Below are 18,288 nucleotides of genomic sequence, written 5' to 3'. Positions count from 1 at the left end.
ATTTATTCATCTACTTAATGAAATGCGTTCCAGTATGCTGTATAATTTTTTCCCATGTTTAAATGATCCTAGAAAACCGAGTTAGTGGGTGAAAACTTTAGTGAAAATTCATCTTTCAGATATCATGGAGTTTGACTGGGACCCAAGAGAAGCCAGGAATGAAACAATCTCTTAGTGGGAAACAAGTATTTGTTGTTGTTGTTCTGTGGCTGGTTGTGGACAAGTTTTGGTTTTATGGTTCAATGAACTTGAATTGACCACTGCTTTTTGGGGGCATTGAGCTGAGTTCTACAAAGGTATAAAGCCTAATGCTGAGGATGAGGCTTATTCTGTCCAGGACTAGTCTAAGGGTGATAGAGAGGAGATTTGCAAGGAGAAAAGGAGTTGAGAGGTGTGGGTTGTGCTTAGGTGGGTTGGATGCTTCCCCCAAATGGTGGAACATACTAGTTGTCACCTTAGGACGCTCAGGGCTGCTCCTCGGGGTCACTGATTAGAGAAAGAACTTGTTTCTAGAGAAAGATTTTGTTTCTACTGTTTGTAAATCTTTCAGAGTGAGCACTGGAACAGATTTTCCTGATTCACCCCTACCAGTCCATTTCCTGGGGATGATCTATATTTCCCGCTGCAGACTAAGAAAGGCCACTAATCTTCCTGTAACTGATATGATGTAAAGGTTAGGGCGTCTCTTCACGAATATCAACAACAGATATCACAGAAACCCAGCTGGAGACATTTTTTTTTTTTTTAATCTAAACTGCAGTCAGGGTTTCATGCAGTAAGATAGCTATAAAATGGGGTTTTCCAATTTGATTCCATTTCGTTTCTCTTTTGCTCTAGCACTGGGCAAGTTCAGGGTTTCCAGGGTCATGGCTGATGCCAGCCTGGTCAGTATCTCTTTTCCAGAGTACATACTTCCTGCCTCCCTTATATCTTCTACCTACCATTTATTTACCCAGTGGCAGGATTTGCCTCATCACATTCTTCTCTGGTGTTGGCTTTAAAATGCTCAGGTTGTGGTTAGGGGCGCCTGGGTGGCTCAGTCGGTTAAGAATCTGACTCTGGATTTTGGCTCAGGTCATGATCTCACAGTTAGTGAGTTTAAGCCCTGCATCCGACTCTTCACTGACTGTGTGCGGAGCCTGCTTGGGATTCCCTCCCCCCCCCCCCCCTCTCTCTGCCCCTCCTCCGATCACTTTCCCTGTCTCTCAAAATAAATAAACTTAAAAAAATAAATAAAATGCTCAGGTTGTGGTTAAAGGTATGTTTGGTGGGAGGGTTTAGTCAAAACACAAATACAAGCCAACTAGTGAGGAAGTGGCAGCAGAAACTGTCCAGGGTTTAGGAATTACCAGAGGGGAAAGCTTGACTTTTCTTTATGCCACTTCCCCCTGTGACTGAGAAATGTGGGATTTTGTCACCCAGTTCTGTGAGGTTCTTTAACACTAAGCACTGCATGTGTGTTGCCTTCCATTTCCACAAAAAAAAAAAAAAACAATCTTTAGAGCAGAAACACACGTCTCTGATTCTTCTTCACCCCATCTCAGTGAAGGGTACCACTCTCTTTGACTATGATAATCAGAAATCCAAGATCATCCTTGATTCTTCCTTTTCTTTTACCACTCTTTATCAATCCAACACCAAATCCTATAGATTTTTACCTTCAAATTTTTAGACTGATCAGTGGTCTTTAACTAGGGGTGATTTTACTCCCCCCCCCCCACTATAGACATTTGACAGTGTCCATAAACATCTTTTTAAGTTTATTTATTTAGAGAGAGAGCGAGCAAGAATGTGCACAAGAGGGGGAGGGGCAGAGAGAGAGAGAGAGAGAGAGAGAGAGAGAGAGAATCCCAAGCAGGCTCCACAATGTCAGCACACAGCCCAATGTGGGGCCCGAACTCACAAACTGTGAGATCATGACCTGAGTCGAAATCAACAGTCAGATGCTAACCAACTGAGCCACCCAGGTGCCCTTAGACATTTTTGATTGTCCCAACTATGGACGTGCTACTGGCAGAGGTGCTGCTAAACATCCTGCATGCAACTCCCCACCAACCCTCCAATGCCAATAGTGGTGAGCACGAAAATCCTGTTTTGCATCCCTTGCTGGGATGCTTAGTCTCCTAACATGTCTTCTATTTCTATTTTCCCTATTCTCCTAGTCAAGTGATAATCTTCCTGCAGTCAGAATCTTTTATAAACATAAATTTGATCATGTCATTCTCCTGCTTAAAGTTATTTAATGTGTTTGCATTGGCTTTTAGGAGAAAGAGCAGAATTCTCAACTTGGCTTTTACCTGGCCCTTGGTTCCTTCTCCAGCTTCATCTTCAGTATTTTCTTCTCATCTCCCTCTGCTCCAGGCACATTACTCTTCCCTGTTCATCCAATCTGCTGTCCTGTCCTAACAGTTTACAAAACTCTCCTCTGCCCATCCTACTCCTGCCCCCCAACCTCCACCCCAGCCCCTAGCACCCAGCCCCCAGCAATGGGTCTTCATCCTTCAGCTCGCAGTGAAAATGGCGCATGCGCACTGAAATCATCTCTGCCCATTCAACTAGGTGAGGACCTCAACATAGGCGATCACAGTATCATGCTCCTTTTCTTCTTAATTCAACCTATAATTCTGTATCTGTGTAATGATGTGGATGTCTGTCCTCATCTTCCTGGACTCCACCAATCTCTAAGTTCCAAGAAGGAAGAAATTTTATCTCTTTTGCTCATTTTTTTTTTTCAAGTGACTAGCGCCATGCACGGGAGATACTCAGTAAATATTTGTGTACGAAATGAAGGCCAGAAGGTGGCAAGACAGGGAAGAAAGAACTAAGGAAGAGAAGGGGAGGCCAGTGAGGAGGAGACGAATAGAAAGGAAGAAAGGGAAAAAGGGTACGAGAGGGAAGGGAAGAAACAAGAACAAGATGTGGCCTTCCGATCAAGTTACTTCCTGGAGATGTCTGCCTCCTTGAGGTAGCGGAGGGTCCGTTTGAGAGTGTAATATAGTAATTAAAGGCTAGGAACTCTAAATTTAGACGATACCGATACCTGGTTTTAAGTCCTAGTTTGCAGTCTTAGGCAAGTTCTTTCTCGCATCACTTACACTTTGCTTATCTATAAAATGGGGCTGATGGGCGATTTGAAGAGTAAATGAAATAATGCCTGCATGGCGCTCGGAACGACGTCTGGCGTGGTCAGCACACAATATTAATTCTGCTATTGATATTTATTAATATTGTAATTATTTGCCCCGGGCAAGGGCCACTCAGCACTCACTCTTAAGGGCCCGCCCCACGCTTAGCTCGCCGCTCTCCCATATGCTGAGACGCGGCAGCACTTCCACCAATCCGCTAGGTCCGAGAGGGAGCAGGCAGACAGGGCATAGCCAATGGGAGCAGGAGTTACAGTCTCCTGGATACGGTGGTAACAGCGGACGCTTTGCAGTCTGCGCCGCAGAGGACCTCAGAGTAACGAACGGCTGCAGACCCGAGTGGGCTCGGGCATTTTCTCCCCGGGGCCGGGCTGAGAGAACCCTGGCCCATGGCTCACGGCCGGGAGCGCGAGGAGAACGCCTACGCCTCCGTCGGCCCTTCCCTGTCCGTGAGGTGCGGCGTCCTCCGCCCAGCGACTGCCGGGTCTCTCGGAAACTTCCTTCTGACCCAGTCCCCTCCCTACCCTCTTCTTTCTCCCATTCTTTGGACCTCTCTCCTGGAAACTTTGAGCTCTTGTCCTTTACCCCCCAACGCCCTCCTGCAGACTCCCTCTCTGTGTGACTTCTTAGTGACCACATCTCCAGCTGTTTGCACCCCTTCGTTTTTCTGCGACCCTCCCCTTTCTCGCTTACCCACGATTGCTCTCTTCCACTCTTCATTTCTGCCTCCTCTTTCTGGCTCAGTATTCCGTTTTCTCCTGATTTTTCAAACATACCCACCACCCTACACACACTCCCATCCTTTCCTCGTCATCCTTGGGGATTTACCCTAAATTAGGACCGTCAGTCCCTTCCTTCTATCCACTAACTTTGGAGCTATTTGCATTTTTTAGTGGTCTTTGGAAAGCACAAACAGCTGCACAGATAGAAGGTGGTATTTCTTTTCTTCTACATTCTTGAGTGTTACCTGCACTCTGTTACTGTTTGATTCAGTATCCTGTATTCTCCAGTCATGTTGACTTAATTCCATTTATTTTCTGCATTCTATCCGTTTTTTTCCCTTCTAAAATACAGCTGTACACACTTCATCTTGGTAAAGAAACAGTTTTCTACTTGACTCACAGCCACAAAGTAGGCTGCCCTATTCAAAGTTGTTTTTTTAAAGCTTGTTTAAAAAAAAAAAGTTTCTTATTTTGAGAGAGCGTCTGCGCGAGCGAGCGAGCGCGCGAATGGGGGGAGGCAGAGAGAGGGAGATGGAGGGAAAGAATCCCAAGCAGGCTCCACACTGGTCTCACAGCCAGCATATGTCTTCTTTTATCTTAGAGATTGTTTTGGGCAGAAAGGAGGTAAAAATAGAATAGATGTGTTTCAAATATTTTGATGCCCTTTTGTTTGCTTTGTTTAAAAAAAGTATTTGAAACGGATTATATTGATGGTGATACATTTTTTTCCCAAAGATGGGTCCAAGGATTCCCTAAGCAGAATGTTCATTTTGTCAACGACAGCACCATTTGCTACCCTTGTGGGAATTTTGTAATATTTATTAATATTGAAACCAAGAAAAAGACTGTACTTCAGTGTATGAATGGAGTTGTGGGTGTTGTGGCAACTAATGTTCCTTATGAAGTTGTGGCTTTTTCCGACCGGAGGTTAAAACCTGTCATCTACATATACAACTTTCCTGGATTGACCAGAAGGACCAAATTAAAAGGTAACCTGCAAGACTCGTAATCTGCCATAACTGAAGGATTTCTTTATGTGAGCAAACCTAGTTCTTACAAATGAAGGGTGTTTGGGGTTTGTCAGTTTGGTTTTTTTGTTTTTTGTTTTTATATCGCACATTTTAAAAGTAGGATCGGGCTGATCACAAAGAATTTAATCAGTGTACTGCAGCCTTGCTACTCAAAAGTCTGTGGTCTGTTTATCCTCAACATTGGCATCACCTAGGATACCTGTTATAAATACGGAAACTGCTCCCATCCCAGACTTACTGAATCAGAATCTGCATTTTAGTAAGATTCTCCAGGTGATTGATATGTACATTAAACTTGATAAGCACTGGGCTAGTAGACTATTACAGGACTAAATGCAGTTTGAAACCTTTTTCCAGAATACTTTTTTTTTCTTTTATGATGATTTATTAAAAATCCAGGTAAATTGAGGTCATACAAGTTCTAAAGTCTCTGAGCCTCAATTTCCTTAGGTGTGGGGATAATGGTAGTATCTACTGTTAAGGCTGTAGTGATAATAAATGTAATTATATGTATATTATGTATATATCCACATGACATATATGCATATCCCACACACACATATATGTCAGTCACTGTTACCCAACATTTACTATAATTAATTTATTCACAGATACATGTGACCCACAGTGGGCTGCTGCACATTTACTGGAGTTTCCATCTAATGATTCCCTCATTTAACACATCATGGATAGAAAGCCCAGGAGAGCTTGGGACTGGTCTTAGTTCTTTGGACTTATTGGTCAAATAAGTCTTTGGGTTAAGCCAGGGAATTTCACTATAATTGATAGCATTTTATTTGTGGGGAAATTTGTGTTCTGAACAGATTAAAACAACTTATAAAACATCGCTCATTCATACATTGTTAACTGTCTATATGGACTGTAACTACTCTTCATCTTCAAAATTTCCCCAGCTTTGTTATTTTGACTATAGCCCTGTCGAAGCAATTAAAAGTTAATTCAAACCAGCAGCCAACATTTATATTAAAAAATGAAACTCTAAAGGCATTCACAATAAAATTATGACTAAGTCATCAAGGATAGCTGTTGTTACCACAGTTATTTAATATCAGCCTGGAATTTCAAGCCAATGCAACAAAATATGAAACAAAAATTATAGCTATAGAAGAAGAGATTATGGGTAATGCAATGGTCTACTAGGACTAATAAAAGAATGCTCAGTAAGATGCTGGTTTCAAAATATTCACATAGCTAAGGTGATTTAAATACTTAGAACTGATTCAAGAAGAAATGTGAGTGACCTCAATGAAACCTACAAAAATATCATTGATTTAAATTATTTAAGTATATAGAGACATATTCCTGAGTGGAAAGTCTTGTTATTATATAGTTCATAGAAAATAATTCCTAAGTTTATCATGTTTTAGAGAGCAAGGAGTACCTAAACGAAATGATTCTGAAGTTCTTCCAGAACAACAAAAAGTAGAGATGGGAATAATTCGAAAGAGAATGATGGCATGATAGAGGGTCCTTTTAACATGATGCTATAGTGATTAAGAGTGTGATATTGGTGTAGGGATCACCACATCAGTGGAAGAGTTGAAGAGAGGGTACAAGCTTAGAATATATAAAAGCTAAGTATATGATGAATGATACTCTGCATTCCTTCCCCCAAAATAGATAATATAAATTGTTCAGCAGTGATGCTAAGAAAACTATTTGAGAGGTACCTGGCTGGCTCAGTCAGTGGAGCATCCAACTCTTAATCTCAGGGTCTTGAGTTCATGCCCCATGTGGGGTGTAGAGATTACTTAAATAAATCAATAAATAAATCTTTAAAAATTTTAAACAAAACTATTTGAGCAAACATATCAAGTTTGATACTCATGTTATACTGAACATCAAAACATACATCAGATAAAAATAAGAGTTCAATATAAACAGCAAACCATTTGAAAAGTAGGAGAAAATATGGTAGAATATTGAAATGATTTGGATGGGGAAGAAATTTTCACACAAAGGAAATAGCTAAAAATAGAAAAATTGACCTATTATTGCATACAAATTTAAAATTTAAGAACATTCAAAACACCATGAAAAATTAAAAGGCAAATAATAAACTGCGGAAGATACTTGGAAGTAATATGATCAAGTATTTTTAGAGAGTTTATGAAACAATAAGAAAAAGACCCAAACATCCCATTAGAACAGTGGAAGAAGAAATTGCCCAAACCACAAAACTACAGATGACCAAAATATCAAAAAATATTCCATCTCAATATTCATTTTAAAAACTGATATTTGAACTGAGATGAGGTTTTTCTCCTTATCAAGGTCACAATTTTTTTAAGCTGATAACCGCTAGGTGGAGCACAGTGAAATTGGTAGCACACTTTCTTGCTGAAGGTGGGAATAAGGTGGGAGTAAGATTGATACAATCTTTCTGGGAAGTAAACATTACCGTATTTGACCCAGTTAAACTCAGTTGAAGAACTAGAATTTTAAGGAAATCAGAAATAGTCAAAGATGTGTATGCACAGGGATAAAGGCACTATCATAGTAGAAAAAAATTGGAAACCACCTACATCCCCAGTAATATGAATATGGTTAAATATGTGAAAATATCCCATAAAGCGTATTATATAAGCATTAAAAATTGATTTTGAAGAATTATTAATGACAAAATGCTCTATATAATGTAAGTAGGAGTAACACTGTATGATCCAAGTTTTTAAAATGAATTATTATACATAATATTTAAACCATGATTGTTATAGCTATAAAAAGCAATGTTATGTATTTTTTCAAAGTTATATTTAAGCAAAAAAAAATGTTTATTGACAAGTAAGCATAGAAGAAAATACCAGAAATTTACCAAATTTGGTAGTGAGATTACAGAGGATATATTTTCTTGTAAAGCTTTTTATTGGGGGGGGAGGGGCACCTGAGTGACTCAGTTGTCAGTCTCTTGACTTCAGCTCAGGTCATGATCCCAGGGTTGTGGGATAAAGTACCACATTGGGCTCCTTGATGACTGTGGAGCCCGCTTGGGATTCTACCCCTTCCTCTCTCTCTGCCCCTCCCCCAATTGTGCATGTGAGCTCTCTCTCTCTTTCAAAACTAAATAAACATTAAAGCTTTTTTTTTTCATATTCAAACATCATGCATTTTATTCAAACATCATGCATTTTTAGAAATTTAAAATAAATAAAATATAAAACGAATAATCTTCATTTATGAGAGGAAATGTCTATAGTAAGGATAGAAATTATTCTATTGAGGCCTCTTTTCCACAGAAAACCTTTTATTTTTGCTCAGTTAATACAAGTTTTCTTTGTTAATCAAACTGGGCTAAATAAATTCAACAAACAACAAAGTTTAGCGTTATATTCTAGTCAGTTAAAGTGCGAAGGGCAAAAAAAGCAGGAAACAACCACGAAAAGTACAGAGAACTAGCAATAGAGACCTGCATGTGAAAAAGACATGGGAGAAGGCAGAACTTGTACCTATGGAACCACATTGAAAAACAGCAGGTAGAGTGGGGGAAACCGTATCTCTATACACAGAAGGGCAGAAGCATACTTCCTTGTCTTAGTGCCCTCATGACACGCATTGTAAACACATTGTTACTAAGGTTTTTAGAGTCATGTTTCATGTCTTCAACTACAGGGATGGATGAGATAGAACTTTTTATAATTGTTCCTAGAACCAGAAGATATTAAGCAAAGGGCCTGGTGTGGCCCAAGACATAGAGACATGGAAGTAACCTGGAATGATTACAACCCCCCAAAGTATTTAAAGTTGTTTGAATAACTTTTCTAATTACAGTGTTGCATATATTTATGGAGCATGTTCTAGTTCTTGGGTCATTTCAAATTATACTTACGACATCCATGGTTCAATACACTCAGTTCTTATTGAAGTCTAGGGACAGTGACCTAATGGTCTTAATTTACTCTCATATCTTTAATTTTTTATTTAAAAAAAAATTAATGTTTATTTCTGACAAAGAGACAGAGCATGAGCAGGGGAGGGGCAGAGAGAGAGGGAGACAGAATTCAAAGCAGACTCCAGGCTCTGAGCTGTCAGCATAGAGCCTGATGAGAGGCTTGAACTCAAGAGCTCTGAGATCATGACCTGAACCAAAGTCGAATGCTTAACTGACTTAGCCACCCAGGTGCCCCCCTAATTTTTTTCTTTTTTTTTTAAAAGTAATCTCTACACCCACTGTGGGGCTCAAACTCAATATCGAGAGTTGCATGATTTCCCAACTGAACCAGCCAGGTACCCCAACTCTAATATCTAAAAAAAAAAAAAAAAAAAAAAAGGAATTTTAACATTGCTTTTAGCTTTCTGTTCATAATCTTAGAAATTACCTAGGAGATTTGTTATTCCAGGAGCTGAATGCTTTTGAATTATGTGAAAATCGTTAGATAAGGGAGATAAACTATAAGACTGTAGTTAATCTGAACACAATGATTAAACCCTTGTAACTGATTTTATATTTTAGGCAGTGTTCTTCTGGACTACACTTTACTTTCATTCAGTTATTGTGGCACCTACTTGGCTAGCTACTCCTCTCTCCCAGAATTTGAACTGGCCCTTTGGTAAGTCAGTGTGCTACAGCATTCCTTTCATTGGATTACATTTTAATCTTGTCTGGATTTTATTAAAGGACATATACATGCAAAATGTGCAACAAGGAAAAATGGAAAGAATAAAAGTTTTGATTATAAGGTTTAATAGAGTTGCTACTTTTAGGCATAAAATTTGGCAGGGCAAAAGCTATATGGGAGTGAAATTATCATCTTTCCTTTTTTGTTAATGTGTTATAATAGTTCCTTTGTTGGGTAAAGAATGACAATTGCATACAGTTTCATCTTTCCTTCAAATAAATGGTAGCAACTCTTTTTTTGAGTTGTGTGTGTATTTTCCACTAATGATGAATTTAAGATGTTCTCTATATTAGAGTTCAATTTGAAGTAATTATAATTAGTATTTTAATTTTAATTAGTAAAGTAATGTTTTTAGAGACATTGGAAGAGTTATATGCTCAGAGAGTGGAACAGCACAGCACATTAGCCAGCTGTATAGGAAATACCTGTGAGTAAGACACATCTGTGGTCTTTGCTGGGTCATTTCATGTGGCCAGTTTCAAAGTTGTACTCACTCTTCCATCCATCATATAAACTCCTGCAATGGACAGTTTTCCGTTTTTAAAAATATTTTATTTTTAAGGAATCTATACACCCAATATGAGGCTCGAGCCCACACCCCTGTGACCAAGAGTCACATGCTCTACCAACTGAGGCAGCCAGGCACCCATCAGGGGGAGTTTTTCTTTTAAGGGGAAGTACAAACTGTTCAGAGAATGATTGAAGATACTCCTTACACACCAGCATTTCTTATACAAAAATATAATAATCTACGTTCAGAGAACTACATTTAGTTTATTCGGTTTCTTTTTTTTTTTTTAGCAGCTTTATTGAGGTATGATTGGCATATTAAAAAATTCACATATAAGAATATAATTTGATTAGTTTTTACTTGTGTACACACCCATGAAACCATCACCATAATCAAGATAATAAATATATCTATCACCCCCAAAAGTTTCCTTGTGCTCCTTCACATGTTTCCTTATGGGCCCTTCCACACTTACACCATCCCTGTCCCAACCCTTGGCCCCTTTCCCCAGGTAGTCACTGATGTGTTTTCTATCACTCTGGATTTGTTTGCATTTTCTAGAATTTTTTATGCAGGGAGTCATCCATTATGGACTCTTTTGGGGTTGGGGGAGCCTGGCTTTCATGCAGCATAATTATTTTGAAATTCTCTTATGCTCCTGTGTGTGTCAATATTTCATTCCTTTCTATTCCATGGAATGAATATACCACAGTTTATTTATCCACTCACCTACTAATGGATATATTAGTTTGCTGAGGCTGCTATTAACAAAGTACTACTAAATGGTTGAAACAACAGAAATTTAGTGTCTCACAGTTCTGGAGGCTAGAGGTGTAACATCAAGGTGTAAACAGGGTTGGTCTGTTCCAAGAGCTATGAGGGAGAATCTGCTCTAGGCTTTTCTCCTTGGCTTGTTAATAACTGTCTTCATGTTCACATGGTGTTCTCATTGTATGTAGATCAGTCTCCAAATTTCCCCTTTCCTTTTTACAGGGATACTAGTCATATTGGAATAAGGCCACACTAAATGACTTCATTTAACTTAGTAAAGACCCTGTTTCCAGATACAGTCACATTCTGAGGTACTGATAGGACATCAACAAACGAATTTGGGGGGACACAGTTCAACCTATAGCAATACTTAAAGGATAAGTAGGAATCAACCTTGTGAAGAAGATAAGGAAGAGAATTCTAAACAGAGGAAAGGCATGTGCAAAGGCCATGAGGTCAGAGAAAATATGGCAAGTTTGAAGATTTAATTAAGACATCATAATGATGGCAACCAGAAATGGGTCATGAGAGGTAAGCCTAGGCGGTCAGTCTGAGGCTGAGGCTGGCTCATGAGCAGCCTTATAAATAAGTGACCATGTAATTTATCATGCAAGTCAGGACACTTGAGAGTGAGAGGGGATGTTGTCAATAATTAAACCAGGATAATACTCACCCTATGCCTAAGCCATGCTAATAGGCACATCCTTTATCCTAAAGGTGATGGGAGGCTGTTAAAGGGTTATAAGCAGGGATGTGACACGAGCAGATCTGTGTGTAAGAAGCCTCCTTCTAGCCATGTCATGGAAAGTATATTGGAGGGAAATAGGCATGAACATGAATTAGTAAGCTTTGGTGGCTCAGGTGAGAGGTGACTGTGGCATGGACTAGGGTGGTGGGAGTAGGGATAGAGGGAAGTGGAGAGATTTGGAAGGTGTTTAGGAGGCAATACCATGGCACTTGGTGACTGAATGTTGGGCGTGGTGCTGAGGGAGAGGGACAGCTGAGGGTTTTACCCAGAGTTGTGACTTTGACAACTTATGGTCATTATGGTTCATGTCAGAAAGATGTCAAGAACACAGGTAGAGGGAAGTTGGAAGCGGCAATGGGGGAAGACCAGCTGAGACAAACTGAGGTGAGGGTGCCTGAGATAAATAAATGGATATATCTAGTTGGGGCAGCTGATAGATCAGTTAGGATTTAAGTTCAATTTCTGTCACAGAAACCCAAATCATCCTAAAGTGGTTTAAACAAGACAGAAGTTTCCTTCAAGTTCACTAGTCTGGGTATGAGTAGCCCATGGTTGGAATGGTGGCTCCCTAGTCTCGGGCCAGCCTGCCTCTAACTTGTTGCTCTCCCTCTCTTGGAGTGTTGCCCTCATCTCTAATGTAAAGTGGGGCACCGCCCATGTATTTTGGGGAGCCAGTGGGAAGGGAAAAAGATAAAGAGGAAGGCACAAACCTTTCTTGGAATGCATAGCTTAGACGTTGCACACGTCACTGCCACTTATATCCCACTCACCAGCTTAGTCACAAGCCTTGTGGAGCTACAAGGGACACTGGGAAATTTGGTCCTCAGTGTGGGTAACCACGTGGCTGGCTAAAAACTAGGAGTTCTGTTACTCACAGAAAGAAATGGAGAAGAGATGTTGAGGGACACAGTGCCTCTGCCACAGATGTACAGGACTGGAGCTCAAGAGAGAGCTGAAGTTTGGGAGTTGTTAAAGTGGTATTCAAAATGCTGGAAGTGGATAAGAACACTCAAAGAAGAACCTCGGGCCAAACCTAGAGAGCATCAATAAAAGGGTCTGAAAGAGGAAGAGAAACCTAGGAAGCTCAGAAGGAGTAGTTATGAAGGGAGGAGGGACACTAAGCATGGGGGCTTTCCAGAATATGCCTCAACCAGTGTTCCTTAGAAAGCAGAGTCTGAGGTAACAGCCCCTGAGCCACTTGTTTAGTGGGGAGTGCAATCCCAGGAAGGAGGCAGGTGGAAGTGGGAAAGTGGAGGGAGGCAGGGAAGGAAGAGAGCCAGCATCAGGGCACATTACTTTGCCGGCCAAGTGCATTACTCTGCACTTGGTGCCAAGTGCAGTCGATTGCTTGGTTTCACAGATGGTCGTCTGAGAGGCAGAATGAACTGTGAACATGGAAAGTCCTTGGTCAGTGACAGACAGTAGTAGGCTAGGAAGCGGGGAGGAAGAGATGAGTTTATCCACTGACTCTTGTTATCCCACTGAGTGGGATATCCCTGCACAGAGTGTTAACAGCCACACTTTCTGATTTATTTAGACCTCCCGCATGTCATTTCCAGGGGCACATGGGAGCCTCTGGGTATGTGGAGCAGGCATGAGGTGAGGCACAGGTGGGGTGTGCCTACATGAAGTTCGTCAAAGCCTACACAGTCAGACAGCCACTGAGTCAGCTAGGCAGAACAGGTGATGAAGGGCCCAGAAAGAGGCATGAGATGTCCCCTAAGAGGTGTGTGACAGAGATCCCAAGAGTCATTTCAGAAGATCATTGTGAGCAGCGTCAAATCCTGCAGAGGTCAAGTTAGACAAGGACTGAGAACTGTTGGATTTAGGATGAAGGTGGATATTGGTGGGTCTTGGAGAGAGCTGTGTCAGTGGACTGGTGGTGACAAGGAGCAGATTTCCAGACATGAGAGAGAGCTGGAGTGAGAAAGAAGAGGCAGAGAGTTTAGAACAACTCCAGGAGTTTGGCTCACAGGGGAGGGCAGAAAGACATGTAAGGGTGAGATTGAGGGAAGGCTTTTTAAAAGATGGTGCAGATGAACATTTAAGTGTTGTCAGGAAAGAGTCAGGAGAGAGGGAGAGTCTGAAGATGTAGAAGAGAATGAATAATGGAAAAACTAATGTTCCTAAGGAGGCAAAGACCCCACACACAGGTGGTGAAAATAGCCTTAGGTCAGAGGAAGTACATGCCTTCCACTGTAACAGGAGGAGGAAAGAATGATGCATATCCTGATAGCAGAAATTTGGGGAGAATTCCCAGGCGATAGCCTCTATTTTCTTAATGGGATCTCTTCACTGAAAGGAAGAAGGAGGTGGAGAGGTTGGAGACTTCAGGAGAGTGGAGAATATTAAAAATATTCTCCCCTTATTGAGAGCATGGGAGAGAGAATGGACCAGAGAAACACAGCAGGATGCAAGGGTTATTGAGGGTCCAAGGGTGGGGGCATTAACCATGAACTTATAATGTCACAGACACACATAGTCCTCTGATCTTTGTTCCAATGTCTCCAGCATCCTGGGCTTTCAGTTCTATCCATCCAGGGTTGATGGTTGGTCCAGGCATCTGAGGCAGAAAGTCAAAAGATTCAGGGAACCAGTGATACCAGTAAGAGAATGGCTGACATGAGGGACAGAACACTTGTGATGGAGGTGGAAGGAAGTGAGAGCAGAAGGGTGCCAAAAGGCAAGGTGAGCTCAGTAAATATTAATTCCATTTCCCAGTCAGAAGCCTGAATGGAGTGCTAGCTCCTTGGAGGAGGAGATAGCTCACATTTATTTTTCCTCCCATTTCATCTAATAAAAGACCTTGCCCATGGTAGGGATTCAGGATAGTCTCTCAAATGGGTAAATGAATGAAATATTTTAAAGTACTGATTTTTAAAAGTCAGTAAATAATCAATTGGTATCAATGTGTATAGTGAACATAGGTCAATCTGGAGTATTCGTATATAGTATGTTGAGATTTAGATACTTGTTTTTCAGCAAGTGTGATGATATATTCCATTTTCTAGATTTGGATGATTTAAATTCAAATTTTTTTTTAAATTTTTTTTTTTAACGTTTATTTATTTTTGAGACAGGGAGAGACGGCATGAACGGGGGAGGGTCAGAGAGACAGGGAGACACAGAATCAGAAACAGGCTCCAGGCTCTGAGCTGTCAGCACAGAGCCTGATGCGGGGCTCGAACTCACGGACCGCGAGATCATGACCTGAGCCGAAGTCGGATGCTTAACCGACTGAGCCACCCAGGTGCCCCAAATTCAAATTTAATAAGGAAGATAAAATAACCTTGATAGCACATGACAGGGTAATATTGTTAAAACACACAGTTATTTTGCTTTCTTAGAAGGGTATAGCATAATTATTAATAAATTTGATATTAATATCATGGATTAAATAAATTATATCATTAAATAAATTATATCATATATTGAGACTCAATATATGTAATTAGATAAATGGTCTCAAGATGTCAAGTTAAATGAATTATTTTTTTTTTACCAAACACAATTTCTCTCTAAGGAAATGGGAATCAAGTGTCATTTTATGCAAGAAGTCACAACCTGGTGTGGATGTAAGCTGCATGACTTTTAACCCTATGAACTGGCGCCAGCTGTGCTTATCAAGTCCAAGTGCATTGACTGTGTGGACCGTTGAAAAAAGCAACCAGGAGCATTATTTAAAAGCAAAGTAAGAGACTTAGTTACACAACAAGGTGGTGGTCTTAGTTTGTATTCATGTAATGTGATTGCATCAGTTTGATGAATTAACTGGCTTTATATGTACATATTAAACATCTTCAGTTGTAGCATCTTTCTACATGTGTAATTCCCTTGGAGTGATTACTTGCATTTTGAAAGGATTCTCTATGACCTGGTTTCTCAATGAATTTCTTCTAAATACCAAGTCATCCTCGAGCCTTTTCCAACATGATTTAATTTACCAAAATTTGATTTCCTTTACAATTTCAAAACATGCCTATTTATATGAAAAAAAGGATGGTTATGAGTTTTTGCTCCTATTACTTTTGCTCCTATGTACTCCAGTGTACAACTGGAATCTCAAAAATAAGAAACTTTTAGATATGGAAAACATATGGATTATACCTTCATTCACATAACCTCCAAACAAAAGGGTAGTTGCATATAGTGGAGTCATGGGAATTACCTGCTTAAATAGAACTGGGTCAAAAAGAAATTTGTGACCAATGTCCTGGCAATAGCTGATGATGATGGTGCCTTTGTTAAAGGAGTTTAAAGACTCAAGGTGCCTCTGAACTGACTATTCTCAATGTATTCCACAAAGTCAAAGACTAAGTTGATGCTGGGTATATACATCCTTGAAATTGCAATTTTTGAAAAATTGCCACCTTAAGAAAAATGTAAAGTTTTCTAAATGGAGAATCCTAAAAAAGACACCTCTTTCTGTTCTGTACCCTTTATGTCTCAATTTCACTTTTATAAGAACCCAGCAAATAATCAAATCTGTCTCAAGGCAGAGACATTCATAAAATGGGTAATGTCTCTATCAAATCCTTGCCAAGGTGGGCAAGTAATTGGTCCCAGTATTCTCTCCTTTTGCTTGCCTTGAATATTCTCTTCTAGTTCTGAATGTTGAGTTGTGACTTTTCTATAAGCAGCTAAAGTGAGAGGCAAAGTGAGTGGATTGTCGTGGTTCCGAAAGCCAGCAGGATTAGAAAACATTGAAGCCTTATATTTGAATAGTAGGTACTGTTTTTACATGATCCATTTTTAAAATTATTTATCATTCATAAAACATAACCAAGGAAGTTTTAAATTTAAGGCATAAAGCCATGAATTCTTCAAACGCCCTTTTATAGCTGTATTATGGATTAAAAGTAGATGTATGGCATATTTGAAAATGAATTCTTGATATTGGAGGTTGTAAAGGTAGCTAAATACAACCTACATGTACAGATGGTCCTTGACTTAGGATGGTTCTACTTAAGATTTTTTGACTTTGGGATGTTGTCAAAGTGATATACATTCAATAGAAACCATACTTCACATTTGAATTTTGCTCTTTTCCCAGGCTGGAGATACATGGTACAAAACTCTCACGATGCTAGGCAGTGGCAGCTGCAGCTTATCGTCAGCCACGTGATCACAGGGTAGATAACCTGTGCGCTGACCACCATCCCGCACCTTTACAACCATTCTGTTTTTTACCTTCATCATAATATTCAAGAAGTTACTTGAGATATTCAGCACTTCATTATAAAATAGGCTTTGTGGGGGTGCCTGGGTGGCACAGTAGGTGAAACATCCACTCTTGATCTCAGCTGAGGTTGTGATCTCACAGGTTCATGAGTTCAAGCCCTGCATGGGGCTGTGTGCTGATGTCTGCTTGGGATTCTGTCTCTCCTTCTCTCTGCCCCTTCTCTCTCTCTCTCTCTCTCTCTCTCTCTCTCTCTCTCTCTCTCTCTCAAAATAAATAAATAAACATAAATAAATGAATGAATGAATGAATAAATAAATGGCTTTGTGTTAGATGATTTTGCCCAACTGTAGGTTGGCAACTAAGGTAGTTTGCCTAGCTAATATAGGTATTCTGAGTACATTTATGGGAGGGTAGACTAAACTATGATGTTCAGTAGATTAGATGTATGAAATTCATTTTGACTTAGGTAGGATATTTTCAACTTATGATGGTTTTATTGGGATATAACCCCATCATAAATCAAGGAAGATCTGTACGTTTATTTTGGCCCACATTGATTTTTATTTGAATTGATTGCCAACATTTAATACTTGAGAGATTTCTCATAAATATCCAGATTATGATAGTCTTTCAAAATTCTGGAACCACAATTCTCAACAAACCCTCTTGGCTAGAACTGAGTGGCACCTACCACCTTTTGGAGGGAACACACTTTCCCATTTGCCACAGTCCCCCACCTGGCTACGCATCGCCTGCCTGACCCCTGCCTGTACAATCCCAGCTTTAGATATTAACTTTGAAAATTTTCAAAAATCCCTGTGTGCTTAATTTATAACTGCATTACTTGTCCTTTTGCGATATGTTTTTTTTTTTTTAACGTTTATTTATTTTTGAGACAGAGACAGAGCATGAACAGGGGAGGGGCAGAGGGAGAGGGAGACACAGAATCTGAAACAGGCTCCAGGCTCTGAGCTGTCAGCACAGAGCCCGAAGCGAGGCTCGAACTCACAGACCATGAGATCATGACCTGAGCTGAAGTCGGACGCTTAACCGACCGAGCCACCTAGGCGCCCCGCGATATGTATTTTTAAATCTACTATTTGGTGTTTATCTGGTTTGGTTGCGTGTTTGTTTTTTACAAGTTACATTACCTCCCCACCTTGTTTATCACCAAAATGCAGTTGCTCCATCAGTGACTAGTTTTTGTTAATGATTATTCTGATTTCTCTTTTTCCTAAAGGTCAGTAAAACTACCTATGGAAGACGGGTCATTTTATAACGAAACAGATGTAATTTTCCCCACCTCGTTGCCCAAGGATCTTATCTATGGACCGGTGCTCCCACTGTCAGCCATTGCTGGGCTAGTAGGAGAAGAGGCAGAAACTTTCAGGGTAATTACCTGGCACCTCTTCCTGTTTGCCTATTTGATTCTCATAACCATCTCATGAGACATGCAGGATAGAGAGAAGATCATCCTGGGTTTTTAATACAGATTAGCTCTGGAGACCATGAGAAATGAAGTCTCTGGGAGGATGATGACTGG

The 18,288-nt window shown here is 40.2% G+C and overlaps 1 protein-coding gene across 5 annotated transcripts in view; it reads left to right on the top strand.

Annotated features, from left to right (window-relative positions):
• CFAP43 (cilia and flagella associated protein 43) overlaps positions 1-18,288 on the top strand; it is a 127,860-nt gene that overhangs the window by 4,465 nt on the left and 105,107 nt on the right. For 3 of the 5 annotated variants that reach the window (XM_058697691.1, XM_058697692.1, XM_058697694.1), the window contains exons 1-5: positions 3,426-3,597; positions 4,601-4,854; positions 9,368-9,464; positions 15,087-15,254; positions 17,986-18,136. In XM_058697691.1, the coding sequence (XP_058553674.1) occupies positions 3,533-3,597; positions 4,601-4,854; positions 9,368-9,464; positions 15,087-15,254; positions 17,986-18,136 (735 nt within the window). In that variant the 5' untranslated portion in view covers positions 3,426-3,532. Of the gene's footprint in view, positions 1-3,425; positions 3,598-4,600; positions 4,855-9,367; positions 9,465-15,086; positions 15,255-17,985; positions 18,137-18,288 lie in introns of those variants that run through there. The other 2 variants (XM_058697690.1, XM_058697693.1) reach the window with 2 other exon arrangements.

This window comes from Neofelis nebulosa, chromosome 13, assembly GCF_028018385.1.
Source record: "Neofelis nebulosa isolate mNeoNeb1 chromosome 13, mNeoNeb1.pri, whole genome shotgun sequence".
Lineage (NCBI taxonomy): Eukaryota > Metazoa > Chordata > Mammalia > Carnivora > Felidae > Neofelis > Neofelis nebulosa.
This window is presented reverse-complemented; position numbering and strand designations above follow the sequence as displayed.